At 42.4% G+C, this 27,464-nt stretch overlaps 1 protein-coding gene across 2 annotated transcripts; it reads right to left on the bottom strand.

Annotated features, from left to right (window-relative positions):
• Window positions 1–425: 425 nt before the first annotated feature.
• Window positions 426–25,890, bottom strand: parp4 (poly (ADP-ribose) polymerase family, member 4). 2 transcript variants are annotated; one of them, XM_069662895.1, is made up of 36 exons: window positions 25,796–25,890; window positions 25,013–25,140; window positions 24,332–24,554; window positions 23,646–23,775; window positions 22,098–22,176; window positions 21,905–22,009; window positions 21,524–21,682; window positions 21,216–21,353; window positions 20,906–21,073; window positions 20,399–20,550; window positions 19,828–19,959; window positions 19,574–19,672; window positions 18,600–18,783; window positions 18,051–18,192; window positions 17,816–17,958; window positions 17,502–17,633; window positions 16,552–16,638; window positions 15,834–15,998; window positions 15,611–15,657; window positions 14,819–14,900; window positions 13,953–14,090; window positions 13,123–13,375; window positions 12,756–12,826; window positions 12,417–12,604; window positions 12,113–12,212; window positions 11,668–11,838; window positions 11,306–11,386; window positions 9,066–9,146; window positions 8,875–8,970; window positions 8,650–8,772; window positions 8,458–8,565; window positions 6,199–7,637; window positions 5,993–6,059; window positions 4,123–4,225; window positions 3,054–3,186; window positions 426–2,734 (listed from the first exon to the last, which is right to left on the bottom strand). In XM_069662895.1, exons 2-36 carry the CDS (start codon window positions 25,136–25,138, stop codon window positions 2,542–2,544), a joined length of 5,838 nt encoding a protein of 1,945 aa, XP_069518996.1. In that variant the 5' UTR covers window positions 25,139–25,140; window positions 25,796–25,890; the 3' UTR covers window positions 426–2,541. The 2 variants fall into 2 exon arrangements, with proteins under 2 accessions (XP_069518996.1, XP_069518997.1); XM_069662896.1 differs by having other exon boundaries at window positions 21,524–21,679.
• Between the last annotated feature and the right edge of the window lie 1,574 nt (window positions 25,891–27,464).

Genomic DNA, 27,464 nt, shown 5'->3' with positions numbered 1-27,464 from the left:
AACCACAGCTTCCATAAACGACCCAAAATTTTAAAAATGTACTAGTAAACAACTTGCAAAGATGGCCACGGTGAGGTTTGGATGTTGGATGTCCAGACCAAACGTGGGTGAAGTTTCAAATCTGGAGGTGGAAGTATGTTGCAGTAATCCCCAGGCTTCTCAGCTCAGTCTGCAGGCTGCTGTGAACGCCAGGTTTCACACTGTTTTTTTCTACACGCTGCACTTTGTGACGGAAGCAGGCTTCGGAGAGCTGGCCAATCAGAAGAAAGCGGGCTTGTAGGGGCGGGGTTTCTCAAAGGGACAGAGCTGACTGAGTTGTTTCAGGCAGAGGCTGTGTGAGGGCCTGCACAGAGCACCAGTGTGAGAAAAAATGTCCTGATCTGTAAATGTTTCATAACAGATTTCACGAGAGACCAGAAGATTAGTTTTTTTTTTAACTTTAATTCCACTCATGAATACACAGACACACATGTGAAAACAACATGATTCACCACCCTAACAGAGAACAAAAAGTCACACTTGATGAAGCCAAATAGTGCAAATCTGTTGTATGTGATAATAACTTTTTAACTTTTCGTCACTGATTGTATTTCCCAAGCAAAATACTGATCACCAAAGTAATTAAAGAAATCAAGAAAATCCCCTCTCATGTGGTCCGTCACCTGCTGATCATAAGCACACAAAAATGTACTACCATTTAAAGTAAAATCTCAAAACCACCGTTTGTTCAAGTTCCTGTTACGAAACCCCACCTGGAGACTTGAAACGGGAACATGTCACAACACCCAGGAAGATAAGCAGGGAAAGAACCTTCTTATCTTAAAACTATGGTTTGTTCAAGTTCCTGTTCAAGCGCTGGTTACTTGACAGATTCAACGTGATATACTTCCTCTAAATGATCACATTTATACTGTGGTTTACATTCTTATTTCTTCAAAGTTACTGTAAGGCAGCTTTATATTTAAGGCAAGGCAAGTTTAAAACACAATATTTTACAAGCACTCAACAAACCAGGTTATGTAAATAATATAACAAGATGTAAACGTGCAGCAGGTCAGTCAAGACCTTATTTGGAAACTTACTCCTGACTTTGGTTTTGTTTGTATCACAGGGCTGACCGTGAGAAGACTAAATTTAAAATGTTCAGTAGAAACACACTTATTTAAGACGTCTAAAGGGTACTGTATCGATTTTAGTCGTCGTCTAGTTGAAGGGATTTCTCTAAACAGATACAATCTGTATATTTTCAGTCGGTATCTGCATTGGTTTTACACATGATCACAGCCTTCCTGTTTTCTGGTAGTTTGTTAAAATGCATAAACACTTTAATGTCGCAACCACAAACACATACTGGAAGTGTAAGGGATGTTGCGTTTCCAGGCAACGTGGGATGTCATGATGGTGTGATCCCCTCCTCCTTTTTTAACCCTTGCAAGCCCTTATGAACTCACATACTTCACTCCCTGAAAGCTTTGTACATGTAAAAACACATTTACGAACCGGGTTACCCATAAACCTCTCTTACAGAAATCCACCTGGAGACTTTCTGTATTGTATAAAGGAAACCATGACACTTGTGTTTATGAAGTTAGACATGTTAATACCCACAAGATTGGTGGTGAACCTGATCAGGATTTAAGTTTACATATCACGGCTTGTTATAAGAGCGCAACATGTATTTCAATGTTTCCTTTGAAGACCCCCTCCAGTGAAAACCAAGTGTTTAACCTTGTAAACATCTCCATGTGGTGTTTCTCATGTGCTACAACACAACATCAGCAGCCATCTCCATGGCTGGGCCTGTCTGCTTTTAAACTGCAGTGTACCGAGGACAGGCTGAACAACACGTTTTCAGATTGGCAGGTTTCAGTCGTCACAAACCTAAGGAGCCAATCCCGTTAATGGACGGGGCGACGCTATGCATATCATTATGGCAACCACTTTGGCGGTGCGTGAGCCAGCTGTTATCGTCATCGTAATTTTTGCAGACTCACTACTGACTACAAATGTTGTAGTCAGCTGGCTAAATTTCAACAAGTTGCCACTAAACGATGGCAGAGACGAGTTTTGTTTTCGCGACGGATACGGACGATACAAATTGCAAAACTTCATTAAGTATAGCTGCAATACCAGTTTTGTTGTTGGGCCAAATACTGGAATAGAGGTGCAGATAAGCGCAAGATACATGTCATAAAAAAGCGTTTGATTTCAAAAACCCCAAACTAAAACCTCGTCAACGTCTATAAAGTTTGATCCAAAGGCCTGAACATTACACAGATATTGTTGTGATGTTGAGTGTAGCCTTGTGATTTAAGTCTTCTGTTTCATTTTGCTGTTACACGCTTTTTGATTTGGGTATGCAAATAAAAAATGTTTTTAAAAGGGCTTAAAAGTAAGTGCATATGAGTTCAAAGCCACAGTTCAAAGTGCTTTAAAAAAGCGTGCAAATCTACGTAAGCATAAATGTAAAAGATAACCCGATCCCGTCAAAAAAGCAAGGCTTGATTTCTCTCACTCGACGTCCTCTTCATTCTGCCTCCATCATCCAGCGGTCCTCTGCAGGGTCAGACCTTTCAGAGGGGAGAAGGGAGGGAGGGCCTCGTAGCCCAGCAGCTGACGGGTGGAGGACTCCCAGCTCAAACCGAACTCCAGCCGGCTGTAGATGCACGGGTACTGCCGGTCAGCCCAGCAAACCCAGTCCACCGCCTTCTTCACCTCCTCCCAGCGCTCAGGCCTGGAAGAAAGAGATCAGTCGTTACTAAAGTAGCTTTAAAGTAAGGAATAGAGATAGTTCATGCAGAGCAGGATATTACAAAAACATTCAGAGCTTAGAAAAATAGGTAAACCAGGCAATTTCAGCAAATACAGGCTGTTGGAGCAGCCAGTCCCTCCTGAATTTCGCAGCATTTTCAGTGACTGTTGCGGCCAAAAATGCCTGATTACGCAGCAGCTTTAAAAAAAGATTGTAATGCAAGTTGTGATGTGTTGAGGCTTTTTTCTGTGTAACACATCACACATCTACTAGGACAAACGCTCCAATGACTTGGACACACCTGGACTGAGACGAGTCATCCAGGCAGAAGAGGATGCGGAGCAGTTTGCCTTCCTCCAGCTTCTCCACCCTCATCAGCTGCAGGACCAGAAGAGTCGCCACCAGCCTCAGGATGTCAGCACGGGCCTTCACACCTACACCACGGGCGCACACACGCACACACACATGATTTTAACATTGGTGGAAACTGGTGAGAAGGTAAAAATATCTCAGGCGAGGCTTTTGTGTATACAGCACCAAAAAACACCCCGTTACCCTGCCTCTCTCCCTCATCATCTCCGTCTGTAGCCCCATTTGCACAGCCTGCTCAAGGCGGGACCGACAGCAATATTAACATCTCTTCCTGTCGTAAAAGTCACAGGCATGGAGAGTAAAGTAGGTCAACACTTCCGGTATGCTTTTTCAAAGTAAAAGTCAGATTTGGAATTCTGACTCCCCTCGTTTGTACACAATGCTTTTATTTTGTAGTGTTTCCCGGGCGTTGTTGCTTTTTCAAACTCAGTCATAAGTCTCCCGCAGGCCATAAGTATATATGTTATAAAATAAATAAATAACACCATGTTACAGACGTAACTTGGGTGCGATCTGTCCCTCTCTCCCCCTCGCTCGCTCTTCGTCTCGGCTCATACGGTTGTGTTCATTAAGGTCCTGTTTCTAATGTAAATAAGATCATTTTCTGTTTAGACCAACCCACGGAAACCTTTAAAACAAAGACCCAAAAGTACCCCTGAATATGAGCGCTGCGGACATGGTGAGGACAGCGGACGAGCAGCCCCGCCCACTCCCTGAACAAAGTATCCAGAGCCATGTAGAGAGAGAGTCGCGTCAGTGGAGGTCCAATATGCCCCATGATCTGTCATTGCGATGTCACAACTCACTCTCTCTCTATGGCTCTGAAAGTACCGTCACTCACTCAGTCAGTCAGTCAGTCAGTCATAGATGCCACCAAAAAAAATGATGAGGGTATCTATGGGACTGTTACTTTAAATGAGTGATGTGAAGTGAATATTTCTGTCTCCACTGTATAATACTGATCTTGCAGGCCTAAAACAGCCTCTCAGGGTTCTCACCTAGAGAGTTGATGCCCTTGTCTTTCAGGAACACGTTGGCAAAGAGGTCCACGTCCACATTTATGAGTTCACCCAGTTCTGTGGTTATCTCCCAGTAGCCTTCCTGCAACACACAGATAAAAATTGTATTTCCTTGGCAAAGTGGTACGAACTAAACATCAGTGTGCCACTTCCCCAAGGACTGAGGGGAGAATTCACTGAGAATAAATAGCGCATCTTTTGCACCCGCTATCTGCTCCGTCTCAAGGTCACAAAGCAAATTACACGGATGACATTCAAGTGCAAACACGGCCATTAAGTTTTGCATTACTTTTTCATACTGTGAAGAAACACCGGAGCGTTCTGTTTGATATGTTTTTTCCTATCAAAGCTTATTTGGCAAAGGTGTTTCCATATCATTTGGAACGTAAAATAATTTCAACTCGGTGCAAAAACCACCTCAAGTTTTCCAAGGAATTCCAACCAGATTTTTCTAATCGAACTTCCCAACGTAGCTCCGCGTAAGTTCAAGCAGGAAGATTGTTTCAGACTCATTCATTCATTAGGTCATAATCATGTCACCTTCTCTCTCTCTGTCCTTTCTGTCTGGTTATCACATGACTATGGGCGTCTACTATTTTAAGTACTAAACCAACCTCATTTAGTAGCCTCGACTTCTGTCGACCAATCATCCTGCTGCTGGCACATTTTAAAGCTGTTCTCTCTCCGCTGTCAGTTTGTCGTTTCTGCTCAATCACTGAGACCCTCCTCCACCCCAGTCACCTCCAATCCATCTTATAACCCTCAGCTCATCCTGCACCCTTCCTTCACCACCACCACTAGTGTCTAGACTCCATCGGGGGGTATCCTATCCTGCTCTCGGCCTCACTACCCCTGGAGTTCAAGAAGACATCATGACGGGTCTAATCGCCAAAGACTTTGCACATTTCTCATCTCTCCAAACTTGTAAATAAATATTTGTTCATTTATAATGAAGTCTCTCCTGATTGAAATATGTTTGTGGAAACCCGACCGTTAAGAGGAATGGTTACAGTATTAAAATGCAATGTGACAGCTGGTGGTCTTGAGGTCTTTTTAGACGGGGGGGCGGTTGACGCGCCTTGTCATTCATTTCAGAGGCGAACGGGCAGGTAGGGAGGCGCAGGCGATCTGACAGGCGGAGCGACAAGCGGACGTGATCCCCTCATCCTCACACACACACACACACACACACACACACACACACACACACACACACACACACACACACACACACACACACACACACACACACACACACACCCGCCTGCTGCCGGAGTTGTCTTCGCGTCGGGCAGTAGTAACCGGAAAAACAATGGATGAAAGACTGATGCTTGCTGCGTGTGAGTTTTATAACCATCTTTAAACAGTTACAGAGACATTAACAAGAGGGCCTTTGCATGGCAGAGCATTGGCGCAAGACTGGATGTTACAGGTAATGTATAGTAGTTTTAATTTAAGCCAGGCTATATGTTAGGTTAGCCGTAAAGAAAATACAGTTTTACCGGCAGGGATACAGTTAAGTAGTGCGCAGAAGCCCTTTCCGTGGTTACCACATGTAGAGCGCCTGGCGTTTACCCGCGGAGCGCTTGTGTGCCTGTTTATTCACTTGAGCAGCGCAGTGAGATAGGTTACCATAAAAGTCCAAGCATCAGAACTGAAAACCCTGTGCCTCGCCAACATGTCAGCTTGTCAGCAGGAAAAGCAAAGGTTTCATTAAAGCCTTAAAAGCGCCCTGGAATGATTTATAAACATGAATAAGCCAGGATTCCTGTTTTCACTTAGTTTTGTTGCATCTCTTTTAGTGGTAATGTTGTATAAGTATACACATTGAAATGTACTCCTCTCTTACTGAATGCTGCAGCTGGAAGATCTTTGTCCATTTGAGCTTTGGTGCTTCAGGATATGCTGACTGTTCCCTGAAACAACACAGCAGAATTACAGCTGTTGTATATTTAAAACACAAATACAACGATCACACCTTCAGTGCATTAGTCTGAAACAAGGCCTCGCCAACATTTAAAATAAATAGAGCACATCAAATGTTGTTGGACTCACCTGAGGGATCGAATCACAGGAAGTCTTCCGAACATCACTCCAGCTGAACGGTCTGCTGAGTCCCTAATAAATGCATGCTCAACTTGTCTTCTTTTTGGAGACCTGTGTGACATAGGACGTCCCATTGATCTTCGTCCACAACCAACTGGAGAGATTAGAGCTGGAATGCCCACTTTTATTTGGGGATCTGCTTCAAGATATCCTTGAAATAATTCTTCAGGCAGAGATAGTCCTGATGGCACAGGCAATTCCTGTTTGACTGCGGAGCCAACAAAACCAAAACCCCGCTCCTCTTCACATTCAATGATAGGTTCGCTGCTCCCAATTTCGTCGATGATGGATTTGGTTTCAAGTATTCCAGAGAGTGAAAACCCCTTCCATGTGGGGTCCTGAGGACTGAGGACTGGGCGGGATTCCTCATATTCAGGGGAAGCGTCAGAGGAACTCATGTAAGGAGCCATACGCAGTCCAAGCTTTTGATTTATGGAGAGATCTAATGCGCTTCTCTCTCCACCAAAACCTGCTGAACAGCCGATAACTCCTGCTAATGAGACACTGTGAGATCTACTTATAGGTGTAAGACCAGGAGCTGGGCAAGGAGGAGGAGGGGATTGAAGTGATTTGGCCTTAACATTCCAGGAAGTAGGAAGAGGATGAGGAGGAGGAGGACCAATGGAAGAACCAGGAGGAGGAGGAGGACCAATGGAAGAACCAGGAGGAAGAGGAGGACAAGGAGGAGGACCAATGGAAGAACCAGGAGGAGGAGGACAAGGAGGAGGAGGACCAATGGAAGAACCAAGAGGAGGAGGTGGAGGAGGACCACCAAATGTGTGGGCCTGAAAACCAAAGGAAAAAGGAGAAGGTGCAGATTGAGAATAACCACCAAATGTGTTGGCCTGAAAACCAAAGGAAGAAGAAGGAGGAGCAGCAGGAGGACCACCAAATGCCTGAAAACCAATGGAAGAAGGAGGAGCGAGAGGAGGTAGAAGACCAATGGAAGAACCAAGAAGACGAGGTGAAAGAGGACCACCAAGTAGCGGGATCTGAAGATCAAAGGAAGAAGAAGGAGGAGGAGGAGGTGGAAGACCACGAAATTGCTTGGCCTGAAGACCAAAATAAAGACGAGGTATAGGAGAAGGAGCACCAAAATCCTGGGTCTGAACTGCAAAGGAAGAACATTCCCGGGACATGAACCCGGCCTTGTCCTCAAACGATAAAGGATGAAATCCCTGGGCCTGATGACCAACGGGAGAAGGAGAAAGAGGTGGAGGAGAAGGCTGAGCAATAGATTCGGCTGTGGTATCCTCGCAAACACAAATAAAAGCATCGTCTTCGTCATAGTAATCTTCGTCTGAGTCAAGTCCAGTGTTGACTGCGTGTTGCTTAATTTCTGATGCCTTGTTTATCTGAGGCTCTGAGGTGCTTGACAAACAGGGACTCTACAAAAGAAGAGACACAAAGAAAACAAAAAAAAGGAGTCAGAAAATCTTTTTTCCCCACAAATTGAAATCAAACTACTAACCTACAATCCTTTTCTACTGTCTTTCACGGAAAAAATCACAAGCGGCGCCCAGTTAGTGACGCATTTTCCATCAGCCAGCAGCGGTTGGTCTGCCAGAGATGGTAGGCGGAGCTAAGCGGCTGCTTTTCTGCTCTCTGCAGGTGTTGCGAGTAAACAGTAATCTACTATGGCTGAACAAACAAAGAAAAGATGGATGACTACAGATACAACTTCAACAAGAAGTGAAAATCCAAAGAAAAAGAAACAAACTCGACGCTCAGATGAAGCAAACAGTCTGAAAAGGAAAGCGACCGTCAGCCAGGAAAATCAAGAGTTACAACCGGAGCCAACCGTGGACGTCACACATGCAGCACTGTCTGGATATCTGGGAAGTGTGCTCCCGCAATTACTGTTTATCGCCACAGGTGCCGCCAAAAAGAAAGAAACTGAGATCTTTGAGATTACCACTTTTGAAATTAAAGAATCTTGCCCTTACATTAACGTTATCAACTCCAGCAGCCTTAAGTGCTTCAATTAGAAAAGGATACTTGGAGCAAAAGGAGGTTTTTATATTAACACGCATTTTTCATATTTATGAGAGACCAGTCTCTAGTCTGCAGCAGAGGAATAGTTGATTAAAATGTGACTTCGTAAAGCTGTTTAGTGTTATGTTGTCTTTCACTTGTCCACACTGTCCATGCATTTACAATAGCAGCTCTAACCAAAAAAGATTTTGTTGTTGTGTGAAAAGGACTAACCGTGGGTTCATATGTTGGAGAGATTGAGTGGGTCATTGGAGCCATACAGTCCATGCTGCCTCCCACAAAACAACCCAGTGTTCCATAGATCTCACCATCATACAAATCCTACAACAGAGATAAAAATACAGCTCATTAAAGTGCCAGTTAGTAAAACACAAGAATCAAATTTGCTTTCCCCTCTCTGATTACCATAGAACCTCCATCTTCACTGCTTGACTGAGAAGTCCAGCCGATGTACGGGAGGATGTCCACATCTTCCTCTGCAATCAGCTTGGGGATGTCGGTGAAGCCCTCCTCTGTTTTTTCTGAGTCCTAAAACAAGGTAGATAGCCTTTGTTTGGATGCACCTTTGAAATCCAGGGTACAAAGCAGAGATAAAAGTACAAAAGTGGAAGACGCTGAAAATTCACAAACCCTTTCCTCGATGGCCACAAAGCTGGTGAATTGAGACAGGATGGAGAACTCTTTGCTCAACTCGATAATAGAGTTCTTCAACTCGGCTTTCTTCCCCTGGAAAAGCAAAAATTCCAGGTCATCTCGTGGAGTTCAGACTAGGCATCTAAACTGAGGTGCTGTTGATGTAACTCAATGACACAAACACACACCTCATGTTCAGCTTCGTTGGAATCCAGGCTTCCGTCTTCGTAATCCCTGATGACGGCTCTTGCTGTGAGCTTGTGAAGAAACTGAACCCACATCGACAGGAGTCGAAATCATTGCTTAATCAACATTACAGTAGTGACAATTATTGTTCACGTGTATAAGTATCTGTAGGGTAAACTAGTTTAGATGTGTGTGTGTGTGTTGTGTGAAAACATCGATAGGATTGCAGAATTCTGTTAAAGACTCCCTCCAGTGAAAACCAAGTGTTTAACCTTGTAAACATCTCCATGTGGTGTTCTTCATGCGCTACAAGACATATCAGGGACAACATGAGCAGTCATCTCCACGGCTGGGCCTGTCTGCTTTTAAACTGCAGTGTACCAAGGACAGGCTGAACAACACGTTTTCAGATTGGCAGGTTTGTGATGTCACAAACCTTAAGGAGCCAATCCCGTTAATGGACTGAGTGACGCTATGCATATCATTATGGCAACCACTTCGGCGATGTGCGAGCCAGCTGTAACCGTCATCGTCACTTTTGCAAACTCACTACTGACGACTAACTACTAAATTTCAAGCTAGCTACGCTTCAACAAGTTGCTACTGAACGATGGCAGAGACGGGTTTTGTTTTCGCGACGGCGGGGGCGGCTGGAAATTTGCATAGTGGGCGGGGACTAGATTTGGGAATTTTTAATGAGGGAGAAAGAGGAGATGCCTTGGGAGGATTTTTACAAGACAACGTGTTTTGCAGAAAAACAAACATCAGATTTATTATTTCAAGCAGAGCATTTTATATGTCTTACAACATGACTGGAGCTGCTCTTTAAAAGCAGAAACTGCAGCCAAAATTAGGATAACATTTTTAAAAATATAGGTTGTGTCTAAAAAAGTGTCTAAGCTGAACGAAAATAAACTATGCCGCTCCTTTTAAGTATCATTTTAGCAGAGCCTTCTTCTGTCCTCTGCTCACACTTATCAAAGATACAGTGAAAGCGCAGTTCAGACTGAGGATTCACAACAACGTGAAAGAATTTAAATGTTGCAGGGAAACGCTGCTAAGGTGTAAACTGTAGAGCTGTAACACTGATCGCGTCACCCGCAACCAGGGCTTATTTAACAAGGTAATACATGTTTAAAAAGCCAATCAGCCCGTAGCAAAGTCAGCCTGGCAAATACATTACAAACTATCAACGGCACCACAAACACTAAGAAATTAAACTACATAGAGCAGAGTACTCAAAACAACTGCTATGAGTCAGGAGAACAAAAGGATGGAAGGTTCTTTTTTATCAGTATTAAAGCAATTTCTCGAGTTAAATTAAAGTGCAATGTTGTTTTACATCAAATTCAGTGATATTGTCGTTGAAATTTTATTCATCAACCACATATTAAGTCACTCTTTCCCACTTCAGTGGGTGAGCCTATAAATTATGAGACAGATTAAGGTGGCATTACATGTTTATGGCAGGTATTGTTGAGACTGTTGAGCAGTGGCAGCTGGCCAATAGAGGGCGCTAGGGCGCCTCCCTCCCTAGTGGAGAGTGTGTTTTTATTTTTATTTATTTTATTTAAAAAAACTAATATTAACAAAATTACTTATTTCAATATGTAATATATATATATGTATATATACAAAAAAACCATATTAATTAATGTTTATTGGAAATGTGGGAAACAAGCGTTAGGCTACTCGTCATTACTTTAGGGGTGCTGGAAAAAGCGCCCATAAAGCAGAGACGAGTAGCCAATCAGGGACTGTTGCTGGGGCAAGATACGCGAATATCAACGTGAATTTGGCCAATCAGCGTCTTAGAAAATAATCCCCGAAGGGGTTTTGAAATCGTCCTTCGGTTAGTCTCGGTGGTTGAAGTCTGAAGAGTGATGGAAATGACAATGATGGACGCTGACACCGCAAACAACTCTGTACGCTCTCTTCCGTTCGAGAGGAGAAGTTTAAGTGAAAAATTACGGATTAAAGAAACTGGACCGGATCAGTCAGATATTAAAATCAAGCGAGTGAAAAAGGTCAAACCTACACCAGAGGATTTTCTCACAACTGGCTAGGCTTGGCTAGCTGATTGTAGCCATGTAAATGCACCGTTTTGCTTCCCGTCTTTACATTTTAAAACTATGGTAGTGGGACGGTTGTTAAAAACTCAGTATGAAACAGCACAGCCCCACCTAGAATATTTTTCACCAGTCGCCACTGCTGTTGAGTGTGTGAATGTGTGTGTTCTTACCGTGCCCTTGGTCTTCTGCAGCTCACTGGTTGACACCATGGTTTTAAGCTCCTTACCACTTAGGTTTCCAAGCAGGGTGGCCTGTAAGAAACAACCATCACTGTAAATATGACAAATATTTGCTGGCCTACAGCTTCTTTACTGGATGATTTGCTACTTTACTGTGTTCCAGATCACCGGCTGTTAACTATTGGTTAGAAAAAGATATCACATGGAACTCTGGGAAACTGTGATGTTTTACTACTTTCTGATATTTTAATGACGAAACAATTATTCTTACAAACTCACAAAAATATAAAAGTATCGATAAGCAACAAGAAAAAGATTTGCTGTTATCAGGCTCCCGTATAAAAACTGCGTACCTGAGTGCAGTGCGGCACAAAGCCGAACACCAGCGCGTGACAGTCATTGAACAGAGTGTGGAGCTGCTTGGGAGCCTGCACAGGAGGGGGCGCTGTTGGGTTGAATTGCTGCCACTTCACTGACACTGAACTGCATCCAACAGACGTCATACGCTCTAGCTGTCGCACCAGCTGCCAAAAGTAGAAAAAACAAAGGGTTAACAGACGACAGTGTAATGTTTTTGCATTAGAATTAAAAACCGGGGACGCTTCGAGTCTTGCTGGATAAACTTTGCATCAAGCGTGAATCATTTTTCTTCCAAGTGTTTGGTTGTTTAGTTTCACATGTAAGTCCTGTTTCCCTGGTTGGAAAGAGAAGCCCACAGTAGGAACAGAGACAAGGGATAGCTGTGTTGCAAGATCCTGCTGAGTAATTGTATCGTCAATTTGACAAAGGTACTCTCACCTTCTCATCCCAGTTGTGTTTGGTTTTTGTGTCGAAGAACTCGTAGGCTCCGCCCCCTGCCTGTGCCAGGGCTCTCAGCATGTGCCGATTGGCTGTCGGGCTGATATTAAGAAGAAACACATACGTTAATTAAATTGTTTTTAATCAAGTATGTACTGCACAAAAGTGCTGTAGATCAAGTTCTCATCTGCAAAAACAATGAGAATGTTTTTGTGATCTGTTGTGAAGTTTAACAAAACCACACATAAACTTTGTTAAAAAATCAATCGCAAATATCCTCACACCCCCCTGGACCCGTTCACACCTCAGGCCACAGGTGAAGAGGCGGCTGTGCTGAGCGTTGTCTCGGAGCAGCTTCAAGGTGAGCTCTGCGTTCTGGATGTGGCCGTCGGACAGCAGCAGCAGGTTCCTTACACCACGGGAAGGAGGCAGCAGGCTGAGAGCTCGCAGGGGCCGCCACAGCTCAGTGCTGCCCCCTACTGGAGAGAAGCACTGAGAAAAGATAAAAGCAGTTTCCCTCATTGATGAAAGTGGAACTAAAAACTGCAAGTTTGAATCTGTTTCCAGAGTAGTAGTTGATATTACAGCATGTTAAATGAGGTCTGATACATTTTACAGTTTAAGATATTAGATCATAACTCACCTTGATGAAGCTCTCGACTTCCCGACGAGATTCATTAAGCGGCTGTGTTGTCTGAAAAGCTTCTGTGTGATCTGACGGACAAAAACGAACATGGGGAAAAAAAATCAGCGAAATTAGTTCCTTTAGCTAAATATTCAAAATATAGTTCTGTTGTTCTGCTGAGTTCATTTTAATATGACATGTTGTATATGATACTCAGCATCTTCATGTGTTTTTAGAGCATTATTGTATTTGATGCAGTCTTTTATAATTCTTCAGTTTGAGTTTCATGGTTTCCAAGTTTAACAAAGAGATACTTTGTCTCATCTCGCCACCCATTATGTTGTATGACTTTACACACAAAAACAGAGAAAGGGGTTGAACTGACCTGTGCCAAATAAAATGACACTGACTCTGAAGTCGAAGTCGAGGAATTTGAGGAACTGCAGGGCGATTTTCTGAGCCATGCGGAGAGACTCTCCTTTCATGGACTCAGACGTGTCAAGCAACAGGACGACTTCGTCAGATGACGAACTGGAGTCATTGGATGATGAACTGGAGTCATTGGATGATGAACTGGAGTCATTGGATGATGAACTGGAGTCAATGTCAAAGTCTGGATAGAAAACCAACATGCAGGCCTGGAGGAGAGAGCAAGACATTACATATGTAGCTAGATAGCTAGTTCGGGGCCTGTGTCCACTAACGCCATTTTTTTCTATACATAACCTATGTAGTTCAGCGTTTTCAGTACTCAGCATCGTCCGCGCAAAAAGGCCCTTGGTATCAGCTGTTTTTTGTTGCTGCGCTCTCAATAGAAAATAGCCAACTTTTGGAACACTGCCGTGCTCATCAATGTCACTTATCAAAATCAAGAAGGGGCGGGACTTTGGATATCAACTTTTTCGGCGGAGGAGAAGCAATCCTTTCGTTTTTCGAGGGTACAATTTCCAGGTCTAGAGTGCCGCCAGACAACTTTCGTAACCTAGCAGTAAGCAGTAAGAGCTGGTGAGAAGCACTCTCAAACTGAGGTTGTGGCCACTGCCAGCGCAAAAAAAATGCTGTTAGTGGACACTGACCCTTATGGCATCAAACATTACAATGAAAGAATAAGACAAAAAGAAGGATACAAATACAAAACTAAAACAAGAGCAGCGACAGAGTCTCAATGTGACTGTGGATAGAGACGTGATGTGAGAGACTGAGAGGCAGGCAGACCTGGCTGTCCTTGTCAGGGTGTTTCTCCACCCACATCCTGGGCAGGTGGATCTGAGACAGAGAGACTAACAGCTGGAAACCTTCTGGATTCATGACCTCTCCCGGCAGCACGCTCAATACTGCCTTACAGTCGGTTCTCTGTGGGATTAAACACACACACACACACACACACACACACACACACACACACACACACACACAGAAAGGAAAACAGGATATACATGAAAATAAAGAAACTGAATTGAATTGCAAGTTTAGATTTTAACAGGTTAAATTTTTTATTTTGAAGGACATGGGTCTCTCATGACGTGCCTGCAGTATCAGTGTAGTTCATTCACACTCCTGATTGGGTCACCCCAGCTACAGTTACATTTACATTCCTGAAACTTGACAGTGGCATTTATGTTGCACTTTTTTTTGTTAATATCTGTTGAAAAAAAGGGTGTTAATTGAATGAGCTGTAGAGGTAACATGTTCTTCTTATGCGAACTTCACTGATTAATTAAATTTGACTGGTTAAAAAAATTGGGTCGCGACTCGTCATTAAGGAGGTGGTGGTGGGTCCTGACGCTAGACCAGTTGAGAACCGCTGTTATAAATCTACATTTTTACATGATTATGTTTGTATAACAAAATATACTTAAGCACTTTAATGTGAGGTTGACAGTTCAAGCCCATTCACAGAAATATATGCGAAGCAGCATTATTAACTGTAGGATATTGTGCGAATCTAAAATTTCAGCACATTTATACGGATAAAAAGATACATTTTAGACTTTCTTGACTTGTATAAGAACCCATAACGACAGAGAAAATACCTGCGGCATCCAAATATGTTTGGTAAAATGTAAAAACACTTCAATTACCTTGATCTTGACTTTGTGAGTGAGACACATCAGGCGGGCGATCTCGTTCGGCATCTCTACCGACATGTCCAGCGTGAACTCTCTGAGGGACAAACAACACATTCAACACAGCCTCTTTCTGCAATATAGGAATAAATATAAGGAAGAACACAGAGGCACACAGAAGACGGACATTCTTCTCTTTCTAAATGTTTTACTTGACAAATAAATAACTGATTATCAAAATCATTAGTCAAGCAAGTCTATACACCAGTATCTCTTCATGGTCCGCCTATCTCTCTGCATGTCACGTTTGTACACAAACTGTCAGATTAGCTTGCATGTAACAGCAGGAACTGCGATAGCGCACACCCACATCCTTACTAATGTTATTTACGTGACTTGTTGTGTCGTTTGATTCAGCAGTGTTTGCAAATACTTTTAATGCAGAAATCTTATCAAACAACCACAAACCTCAGCTTAAAAGAAGCAGTCAGATATGGGGCGACGCTTCTGCTGCACCACTACTGCACTCATACTTTTAGCCCCACCACCACCCCAGCATCCACCTGCAGGCTCCGGCTAGGTTTAAGATATTATCTCATCACTCCTCAACTTTCTGCATGAAAAATAAATCTGCGAGGAGTGATGAGGTCGGAGCCATGAGGCCAAACACAAGCTGTGTTCTGCTGCTGCAATAAACGTTTCACACTATTACAGACGCGAGTTGTCTGACTGAAATGAGGAAGGAAGAATCACATGGATTAAAAATGAAGTTAAACATGTATCACCTTAAGATACAGTTGAACTCACCTTGTACTTGCTGCTTCATCAGTCACACAAACCTTCTCCACAGTGACCTGTCAACAAATATGAGAGCATTTACATGAATCTTACTTTTAATGCCGAGCTCCTTCCTTACTTTCTGTGTTTCTATCTCTTTAGCGAAAATTAAAAGTGAAATTAGCAAAATCATGAGCTTTCATCGACCAGCCAGTAGAATAGCTACTACCCCCCCCATGCAGGTTCTCCTTACTTGTGTTGTCTGGTTGAGTGCTGCACTCTCCTGCCACGGAGCCACACTCCCAGGCAGGCTGAAGTAGATGCTGCCATTCTTGACAATCAGCTCGGACACAAAGGTAACTTTAATGAGGACAGTCGCGCCGGGCGGCAGATTGCCCACACTGATGGTGAACACATCCTGCAGTGAGCAACAATATGACGTCACAATCGGTCGCAAAATGGAAAGAATTTTAGGCAACTCTGATTTAATGAAAGTGAAGTTTACATTCGTTCATTGATGGCTAGGTCGGCATAAAACTCTCCTCACAGTCCAAAAGGTTAACAACTGACTTCTTGAAGAGAGAAAGTATAAAAGTACATCGCAACAGACTGGACAATCGGAATGACAGATTAAAGCACCTGAGAGACATGCCAAAAACTGAGACTAGGATTCTTCTCCGTGGCAAGAAACATGATGTCCAGATACAAAGTATAAAACGTAAAACTATATCATTGTTACATTATCTGGGAGAGTACTTGTGTTCAGTAATATCATGGTAGTTGTTGAAAGAAACTATTGAAATGAGAAAATCAAAAGGAGAGAAACACATGTAGAACCAGTGGTTCCTACATTGATGACATTAATGAAATGCTGGAAAAGGGTTATAAAATGTATATATAGTGATCGTTCAGTCTAATATCACAGAATTAAGGATGTCTAAACTTAGATCTTGTGTTCAAGGTGGACATACAGGGGCGTCCTGGTCCATGAGGTACGCTCCATGGCCTTTCGCAATAGCCTGCTTGTACTCCCTGCGAGCCTTCTCCTTCTCTTTCACCTGAGATCCAAAAACACATAAAAAAACAAGGTGGAATTGGTTTACCAAAAAAAATACACAAGTTATTTTTACCATTTGTTTTGTTCTGGTGGAAGTTTGCAACACAAAACACATAATAATGTACAACGACTTCCGATCACTGAGTAGTCAATCAGAAAAAAGCGGCCTGTCAATATTTAATTACGATGTGTTCAAGCGACAAACATGACAGCTCAGATGGTGTCACTGTTGTCCTGTACATCCGCTGTTATAAAATAGATATACACCAAAAGCCAACTTTTTCATGAGGCTTTCATGAGGCTTTAAAGGTATAATTTCGAAGATTTTCATGTAAATAAATGTCAGTTAAGTCTCTGTCGCCGAATGAGGTAACTCAATGGTGACTGAGCCTATGGCCCACTGATGAAAGCCTTTGCATTTGCAGTATTACAGACTGGCTGTCAGGTGCGACATTCGCGGGAAAAAAATCACAAGCGGCGCCCAGTTAGTGACGCGTAGTCCATCAGCCAGCAGTGGTTGGTCTGCCAGAGAGGGTAGCTTTTCCGGTCTCGATGACGACAGATACAACTTCAAAAATAAGTGAAAATCCAAAGAAAAAGAAACAAACTCGATTACCGATTGTGGCAACAGGTGTTGCCAAAGAGAACATCTTCGAGATTACAAGTTTAAAACTGAACCTCTTGTTTTTCCTGTTTTGTTTGCAGAATAAACATTTAGAATTAAATCTCAATAAATTCCTAAGCATAAAGCTAATAAACACAAAAACAAAACATTACAAAGACATAAGATAATGAAGAAATGCAGAAATGAGAGGTGAAAAAAACAATAAACAAAGAATACTACGGTAGGAACAGTTGAGTTACCTGTCCCACAACATGTTTCCCGTTGATGAAAGCTTCAAATCCACACACTGCTGCAGACTCATCCAACGGGAAGACATACTTTGCCTCAATGGGCACAGGGCTCAGATTGGTGTATTTCTGGAAAATGATGACCTAGAAAAGGACAGAGGAGGGAAATGTTTAAGGTCAAATGAGAGTCAGTGCTTTATTTGAGATATAAGTAGTTAGTAGAGGATTTAGATCTGGTATTCTGATGCATTTTAGGAGGTGAATCAAATTAACCAACAGATTATTAAGCCGGGGGGCACTAGAAAAAGTGGAAAAACTTTGCCCACCTGAGAGAGGAGATCCATCAGTTTGCACTTCACGTGCACGGCCTGCAGAGGGAGCTGCTGACCAGAGCTGTCCAACAGTCCTGCCTTCACATCCTCCAGTGGGTTTTTAACACTTTCGACCCCGCCATCCTCTGAACGTACCTCTAAACACAAACAACACCCCCACACAATGCTTGTTTGCATGCATTGTAATCCTTATAAGAACTACACTTTAAAGGATTCTGCAGGTGCTCACCTTGGTCACAAGAGGGCGAAAGCTGTTCAGCTGAGATGTTGATGTCAGGACTGAACTCCTTCAGTTCGTCTCCCTTGACGGTAAACTGCACTACGTACTTCAGTTTCACCTGATCAGGGCTGTACACCACGTACTCGTCATCCTGCAGCACAGGTATAATCATACATGTTACAGTACACACAGGCACGGATGAAAAGATGTTAGGGCTGAGTGATACGAGCGAGTGGCTCCATATGAAAAGAGTTAGGGGTGTAAATCGCAAGTTTCTTCAGGATACGATGTTATATCTATTCTTTGAACAATGATGCGATATTTGCCGATGTCACAAAGTCTGCCACGACACGATTTCTTTTCGATTTAATTCAGGGGCCTGCGATCGAAGAAATACACTATGTGGAGGTGAAAAAACAATAAACAAAGAATACTATGGTCAGAAAGTTGACACTGCCTGGATATCTGGGAAGTGTGCCCACACAATTACCGTGTATCACCATCTGTGCTGCCAAAGAGAATGAAACTTAGATCTTTAACTATGACTTCATTTCGTACCTCAAACTCAGACCTATTGCTACGGGAGCAGCGAACCCCGCGCACGCTGTTGTGTCCCTCAGGAGCCTCGGTCAGCGTGAAGTCTCTTTTGTAGAGGTCCTTGCAGGATCCCAAAGCCACATCGCACACCAGCAGCAGGCGAGAGCCGTCTGTCACACTGGGCTTGGAGTATTCCAAACTGGTGCTGCGGACGGAGCGTAAAAGAAGACATGCTTATGAAAGATCATCTTTATTTAAAGTACTGTTCATAGATGTGTGTTTGAAGTTGCTTTTAGCTCACTTTATTTTTTATGTTTTAATGCTATATGAGGGGATTGTATAGAGCAGGGGTTCCCAAACTTTTCCATGCCAAGGCCCCCCAAACAGCATCAGCTTCTGGCCGGGGACCCCCAAACCCACAGACAACAGAGAGTGGGACAGCGTCGATTTTTTTGGCAGCATCCTGTCTTTGGTAGCTGGTAGAATCAAATCCTCTCCAATTGTGTGAGGTTTTTTAGCACGAGCAATGTGGTATGAGGCTAAAAATGATGCCTTCAGGGCCCGCTCGGCACGGTAGCTTGCTGTGTGAATGCAGCAGATTGCCTGACCAAATGCTCTTCTTTACGTCTGAAGAAGTCTACTGTTTTATCGGCCTCTGCCGGATGTTTTTGCATCAAGTGACGCTGAAGTTTCGAAGGCTTTAAACACTCGTTTGAGAGGGTCTCCAGACAGAGGACGCATTTCGGGCAATCATGGCCATTTTTCTGTATTGCTGAACTTGAGAATCCGAGATTACGGCAGTTTACGTGTTGTTAGGTTCAGGACAAATGGTTATTAAAAAAAAAAATTATTAAAAAAACAAAACATATTTTTTTTTTTGCATTTTTCTTTTTTTTTTCTCCTATTTTCTGAGGCCCCCCTAGCGCCCCCTAGAGCATGGTGTCAGACGTTAAATCAAAACAGATAAACCTCTCCAGTTTCAGTTTTCTACCAACCTTATGGCATCACTGAAGTAGATTCCACTGCCCAGATTACCAACGTCTGTTCTCTCTACCCCATGTTGCTCCACTCCAACCCGGGGCAGCAGCAGACCACTGAAAAGAGAGAGTAACAATATGAAGTTATTACAGTTTCCATTCAATATGTAATTACAACAGATATCATTAGATAAATAATAACGCAGAGATATTTTAAACAATTGGACATTTTTAATCATGACGATTCGGTTGGTATTTGTGTTTGATCTCACCGAGACAGGACTCCTACAAAGTTGCTGGGGCCGGAGGAATGGAGGAGGGACCTAACGTTCCCGAGCTCACTCTTAAACATCTCAAGCTCCGCCCCTCTGCTGACACGCAGCACCTGCTGGATCTGCACATTTCTGCAAAGCACAGGTGGAAACATGGGCACACACATCTGGTAAAACAGACATTTACAAGTGTATGCAAAGACACTCACGTTGGCTTTGTAGCACTTAAGAGACCTGGAGTTGAATGTCATGCAGCTTTTACTTTATATAAATGCTTTGGTGAAAAATGTACTGTATTCTCTGTGTCTGTGTAAACTGGATAGTAACAGATCTAACTTAATTTATATGGAAATGTTTGGTTAAAAGCTGGGACAAGAGCTCAGCAGAGATATGTCTTGTCAAAAAGGCTACAACGTGGATGTATTCAGGTGTTTATACAACACAAAACAGATTCTGAGTGTTGTCTGTGTCATTGTGGATCATATTATGAACATAAACCCTCTAAAACAGCATGTTTGAAATAAAGCACTGAACGGCAAAAGTTGTTCTCATCATCATCATGTGAGCATACCTGGCCTGAAGCCGAGCGGTCACAGCCTGATACTCGGAGCTCCTGGGGGAAACGGTCTCAATGCTGCACCTCAGAGCACGGTACTTCCCCAGGGAGGAAGGCATGGGGCTCCGCAGAGTCATCTCACTCACGTTCAGAATATCTCGAATTACCTTGACAAAAAAAAAAAAAAAAAAGAGTGTTTTTGCAACAGATGTGTTACACTTAGAGGAACAATGTGTGTGTCGATGTCAATTAAACTGAAACTCTGGAGGAAGTCGAGGTAAACATCACAAATACACATCAAAATGGTGTTTAAGCACATTATTTACATTTTGTTTTCTGTGGTTTTTAAAAGCCTGTTTCAAAGCAACCTGGTTATTTTTTTAAAGCGCCACAGATTTAAAACCTGCTTGACTCTGTAGTGAGAATTTAGGATGCAGCTCGCATGAGTTCAAACAGAAGTGTTTGGATCTTAAGTTTATATATACTTTGTACGTTTGTGCTTGTGTGCACGTTCTGTGTTACCTGACAGAGGTCCAGTTTCTGAGAGATGAGCTTGGCAGTGGGTGGTAAAGGCAGTGTTTTGTGTGGCAGCAAGGCGTAAACTTCTTCCATGAGAGACGCCACTTCAGCATGATTTTCCTCCTTCAGCATCCTCTGAGCCTGAAGCAACAAGCCCTCCACCCTGCTCACCTGCGCACACACACACACACATCAAGTGTAATTCTAATGAGACTCATGTTAAGACGCTCTTTCCTGGAAGTTGAAACGATCAACAGGCTGATTTGACAGCTGACTGAGATTATACTGAACGACCCCGCGGAGGAAACCTTACATCATTGAGGCTGAGCTTGTCGATGGAAACTCTGAGGATGTTGCCAAGGCAGCCGAGGGCCTCAGTCCACAGCAGCTCCACAAATGCGCCCACTTCTTTCGATAAGCTTCCGGTGTTCAGCTTCTCCTCCAGCAGCAGCTGCCACGAGGCACATGCAAATAAACGCATTAGACTCATGTCTAAAATGCTGCAACCTGAGACACTGTTGATGTGTATCGGAAACACCTTTGACACGTCAGATTGTTAACGGTATGCAGAACATGTTTTAAAGTAATCTGTTCGAGTAAAGTGCACTGAGTGTGTCGAACCTGCTGGAGGGGGTCGGAGCCCAGGGCCTGGGTCTCCAGAGGGAAGTTGCTCCTCAGCTGCAGGCCCGTCGTCTGCAGGGTCTTTCTCAGGGTCTTGTACACATCCAAAGCATCTTCTGATGTGGACAGAAACACCAGCTTGTCCTTCACTGCGGCCTTCTGTTAGCACAAACACAGGAATGTCGGTTAACTATTTATAGCAAATTACAAATTATGTCAACAAACAGCCCGAACAACATGAAGAGCAGACAAGAAGTTCAGTCTCATCCACAATGATGCTGTTAGCCGTGGTGAATGGAAGTGCTTTTGTTTGTTTATAATTCATCAAGAAATCCATGAGCTGCCGTCGCCACACGCAGGACGAGACAAAAGACTTTATACCTTGGATGATATATTGTCCTTCCAGTATCGGACCACACGGTACTGCCATCCTGCCTCTCCTTTAACACTCTGCAGCTCCAGCACACACCAAGAGCTGCTATTTATCTAGAGAGACATGAACAACATCTATAACAGTGATTCTGGTAGAACAGAGCTAGCTAAAGTAGAAGCTAAGCATTCATTGCAGCATTACCTTTTCAAAGATGGAATATTTGGCCACTTGGAAATTATCCGGATACTTTGGAAGATCAGAGTCGGTCTCAGTGTAAGTTCTGTAAAATATAAAGTTAAAGAGGTTAATGACATTTAAAATGTACGTTACTGGGGATTTTTGTGGTTCTAAACTCCAAGGGTTTGGCACCCTTACACGTTCTGTGATACCTTTTCAGGGTTTGGAAAGTGTTGGGGAACACGACTAAAAAGTTTAACTGACGAGTTAAAACTTAAAAAGGCGTTTCTAATAACTTGTATTGTACTATATTTTGTTTTTTTGGGTCTAGCTCTGTTTTTTAACCACGTAAAACACTTTGAATTGCTTCATGTATAAATGGTGCTCTATAAGTAAACTTGCCTTGATGTTTAGCAAAACTTAATGTTTTTATTCAGTTGTTTCACCACCACATGACAGAAGTATGTGAGCTGTGGTTATTACACCACGTGTGTGGATGCATCGGCTTCTCTGAATCAATAAAACTGAGCTTGTCTGAGATTTGAAACAAAGACAAACAATCAAAGTTTGCCTGAAATTATTATTATTAAAACATAAGACTGAGAAATATGGACTAAAAGTAAAACCTCAGATTTGTTATCCAATTTACAATCTTAATAGATTTAATGCTGCTGCCTTTAAGCAGGTGTTTTCAGGCACACACTCCTCTTCACTTGGCTGTGTTGCTGTTTGAGATGCAGCCAGCAGTGGTTTTATCTGGGTCAGACGCTGCAAAACTGAACCACTTCTTGACATCTGAGGGGCTTTTTCCCGAATGAACTCCCCATCTTAATAGCACTGTTACACGCCAACACATTTGCCCTGTGTATGAAGAGACCTCTTGTGTTACAATGAACAGTTAATGCTCAGGGAAGTGGTAGCTGCTCTGTATCTTAAATACCCAAGTTAAAGTGATAAAAGATTTTCATGTAAATAAATGTCTGTTAAGTCTCTGTCTATCGCCGAATGAGGTAACACAATGGTGATTGAGCCGATGGCCCACTGATGAAAGCTTTTGCATTTGCAGACTGTGGCGACATTCGCAGAAAAGATTACAAGCGGCGCCCAGTTAGTGACGCGTTTTCCATCACCTATTTCTGGTCTCTGCAAGTGTTGCGAGTAAACAGTAATCTACTATGGCTGAACAAACAAAGAAAAGATGGATGACTACAGATACAACTTCAACAAGAAGTGAAAATCCAAAGAAGAAGAAACAAACTCGACGCTCAGATGAAGCAAACTGTCTGAAAAGGAAAGCGACCGTCAGCCAGGAAAATCAAGAGTTACAACCGGAGCCGACCGTGGACGTCTGGTTGAATTGGAAAGTGTCCTCCCGCAATTGTCAAACATTTTATTGCATCATAGATCTGAATTAACTGATAAAATTGATTTATCACCCAGCTCAAGCTTAACCTTTAGGTGAGAAAGCATGCGTCTTTAATCAGTACAATAATCTGAAAAATATATGAGATTTGAATAACTGTACGTTGCTGTGCATGTCCAGGCTAACATAAGGATAATCATTGTTCACACCTGAACTTTGCCAGGACATTCCTGCTCTCCTCTGGAGTCTCCGGCTTCTGAGTCAGGCTCCTGGATTCCACGAGCTTGGCGGGGACTCTGAACGGCTCAGCAGCTACTTTGCTCCTTGGATCTTTGGACACTGCAAAGCACAGGACAACACATTTATACACTGATGACACACCCAACTTAGAATATGCAATGCATGCATTAGAACTGGTTTCTATTTAAACCTGAACAGACACAGGCTTTGTACACAAGGTGACATATGGATTCCTGTTCACGCAGGATGTAAAACTCTAATTATGCAGAACTGCCGCATGTTTGAATAAGCTCTTTAGAAAATCAAAACAGAACACACACACGCCCAGTGAACAAACACACCCATCCCCGCACCTGAAGACTATCAAGTTAGACCTGCTGATAGTCTTAGCTGTAATCAGAATGTCCATTAATCAATGTGGAAACAATCGTGGGAGGAACAAACTATTGAACCAGCTACTGCAGAACAGGAACTCATGATCCGTGTCTGTGCTCAGTGCAAATAAGAGCAACGTCCAAATCATGAGTCACGGTGTGGGCAAAGCCCTGATCATCTCACAGTTTACAAATTATTAATAATACACCAGTTTTGACTTAATGCGAACCTGATGGAGGTGTGTAACGAGGTACTTTCAAACCCCCTATAAAGACAATACCTTGTTGTGGGCGTGGACTTTTCTTCACTGAAAGAGGAACAGGGGGTGTGAAAGCAGCGGGAGAGGAAGTATCCAGCTTGTAATCGTCCGCAGGAAGAAGAACCCCTCCGTCCACGCAGCTGTACACATAATCCAGCCCGACAACAGGGGTTTGGCATTTTTGGATGCTGCGCAGCCTGTTGGAGCTCAGGTTGGACACATCACTGGTCACGATCAGAGAGCACTGTGGGAAATGTAGGCAGTAATGTACTATGTGAACATATCCAATAGCAGAAGTGCCCTGCAAAAGGAGAAATCTTGAAGGGAGAGCATGCAGTGCCATGAATGTTTCTTTGCTGGCCTATTATTAAGATACATACAGTAGGGCTGCAAGATATGGGGGAAAAAATAAATCATATCGTGGTTCATTTAGTCTTTTGTCTACATTAAAGCCACAAATGGGTTACCGGGTATAGGCGAGTACGTCTGACAAAGTGTACTAGTATAATAAACAACAAAAGTGTAATGCTAGCAGAGTCTGTGAAGTTAGTCAAAGCTAACAAAATGTCAGCAATCATGTTTTTTTTCAGCAATAATATGTATATTTTTCAGTCACATCTCTACTTTTAAAACAAGATCCGTTCTCTGCCACACAGTCTAGCAAGAAACCACCTGCAATAGAAAATGATCACACCCCCTGACCTGCTTATTGACCACAAAAGAAATGTTGCCTCCGTTGTCTGTTATGGCTGCCTTCAGCTTCGTCTTCTCCTTGAAGGGCACATTTTTCAGGTCCAAAAGCACCGAGCAGTTCTCAAACACGGCCATGCCTGCAAAGAGAGGACACACCAACACACACAGGAGTTCATTCAATATATCACAGCAGCTGTCAACTGCTTACTCTGTTTGCCGTTTCCCTGCCTCTCCTGGTGAAAATACTATGATAAGAGGCTATAATGGACTTTGAACGTCGTGATTGTTATGTCTCGTTGACTAAAGAGCACATTGATTTTTTTTTAATGTTATTTACGATTGAGCGGACACACCCACACAGATAAAACTGGACTGCTGGGAAACAAACGCGGAAACAAATCGCCCAACTACGCAGGCCAAAGTGTGTCAACTGAATAAAAGTTTAACTTATAGCAGAACTATCTCACATATGGCTGTGCTGGAAATGGCATTAACGTTACATTACGAAGCTACGTCACGTTTACGTTAACTTTCAAGTCTTTTTAAGCATATTTTCTATTTAACGACACAATACAATGATGTCATTAACCAGATTGACACAAATAACAACTCAAGCAAAGTGTCAGTGGCCCAATATGCCAAAGAGTAAAAGATTTTGTTACCATAAAAACCTGCTGAATATAGCGAACTATAACATTTTGTAGCCAAATAAAATTAACAGCAAGTTTTTAGCTAGCTAGATGAAACATGTCGTTATCCAACGTCTAATTAAATAAAGAAATGTAGGTTTACTTTGTCTAATGCATCCAGGCGATAAGTCTGCAGATGTTGTCAGAAAGTAGGAGTTTACGTTAGCTGTTCTTATCAGATGAAGTGGAAAATAGAAATACAGACCGATGCTGCGCCTGGCATGTTAGTTAGCATAAAACTAGCAAAGAAACAGTTTCATCTTCCGGTGTGTTTTCAAAATAAAGCTTGTGACGTAAAGTTGAATAAAGAAACTTCCACCCTAAAGCCATTCTCACTTTTATAATAAACATCCAGTGGTGGAAGGAGTGGTCAAATAGTTTACTGAAGTAAAAACAGTAAAGATGTCACTATTCTTACAAATAAAAGTCATGCGTTTAAAGTTTTACTTGAGTAAAAGCACTACTAACCCCCTTTTGTGCAATACTCACTCGTGAATGTTCAATATCTACCAGTGAATGTATATATCTGCCTCTGCCTTAAGTGTGTATATTCTTAAATGCGTATATTTTGCCTATATTGTATATATTTAGAAAAATGTACACAATTCTTAAATATCCTTGTTTTTTATTTTTATTTGGTCTTATCACTGCACCCTTTTTTGTTTATATATTTTATTTTATATCTAATATTAACCCTGTAATTGGAGCCTCCCAGCATAAGAATTTCACACAGTTGTACTTGTATAACCGGAGTGACAATAAACGTCTTGAATCTCGAATCTTGCAGCATTAGTTGTAAAACTAAAAGTAAAGGGACATGGTCTGAATACTATCAGTTTTATCACTGGAATAAAATTACTGATGAACTATTATTATGTAAGCATCACTTCAATGGTGCAGCTGCTAAAGACGGGGCTAAATTTAATTAAATACTGTTGCTCAGATAAAACTATGCAAGAAAAGTTTATTCAAATTGAAGTCAGAAGATACATAAAATCATAAATATTAATATTGCTCAACACCACACTTTTTTATTTTAATTTTAGTAACGTATTCCAACTGAGGCCCTTTTCCTGTATGGCTTTTACATTGAAAGGACATTCACGAGAGAGGAAGTTGTCTCACTGTCAGTTACTGTAACTTCACGGTGAGTCAGTGGCTGTCTTCCGGGTTCAAATCAACTTCCAGTAAATCCACATTGGCTTCTCCATTTGCAGCACTTCCAAAGACCCGTGCTCACCACTTGATAAAGACTTGTACTAAAAATAGGAACAGTATGGCATTACCAGGGCTTATTTTTATGCATGATAACTTCCCGAAACTGACACAGCTACACAATGACCTGTGTTACATAAGTAATTGGAGGTGGAACTAGCAGCTGTGGTCTGGTATGTATATTAGGATGTTTTTTGCTATCAGAACTAACAACCTATGACTGCAGGGCTTATATATCGGAGCTTAGACCATCCTAAATATTCAAATCTCATCTGATTTACTATCGCTGCAAAAGAACTTTTGAGACTGATGTCCAATGCTAGTGCTAGGCTCTACTGGTAATGTACTGCATACGTTACCTCTATGATTCAACAGATTCAAATAGCTCTGCTGCACCAGAAATCTAACAATTTCTCAGACATAAGAAAGTGAAAACTTCCAGGATGACGGAGGAGCATATTCCTAAACACATGATATCAAATGACACATTTCAGACCTACCCACATTGACCTACTTTAAACTACTTTCTGTTTCGAGCAAGGAGAGTAAATCACTCG

The sequence above is a fragment of the Semicossyphus pulcher genome, unplaced genomic scaffold (genome assembly GCF_022749685.1).
Source record: "Semicossyphus pulcher isolate SPU_LCO1_2020_fin unplaced genomic scaffold, fSemPul1.0.p SCAF_15, whole genome shotgun sequence".
NCBI classification, from domain to species: Eukaryota; Metazoa; Chordata; class Actinopteri; order Labriformes; family Labridae; genus Semicossyphus; species Semicossyphus pulcher.
Note: the sequence above shows the minus strand (reverse complement) of the source record. Positions and strands in the feature narration are given on the sequence as shown.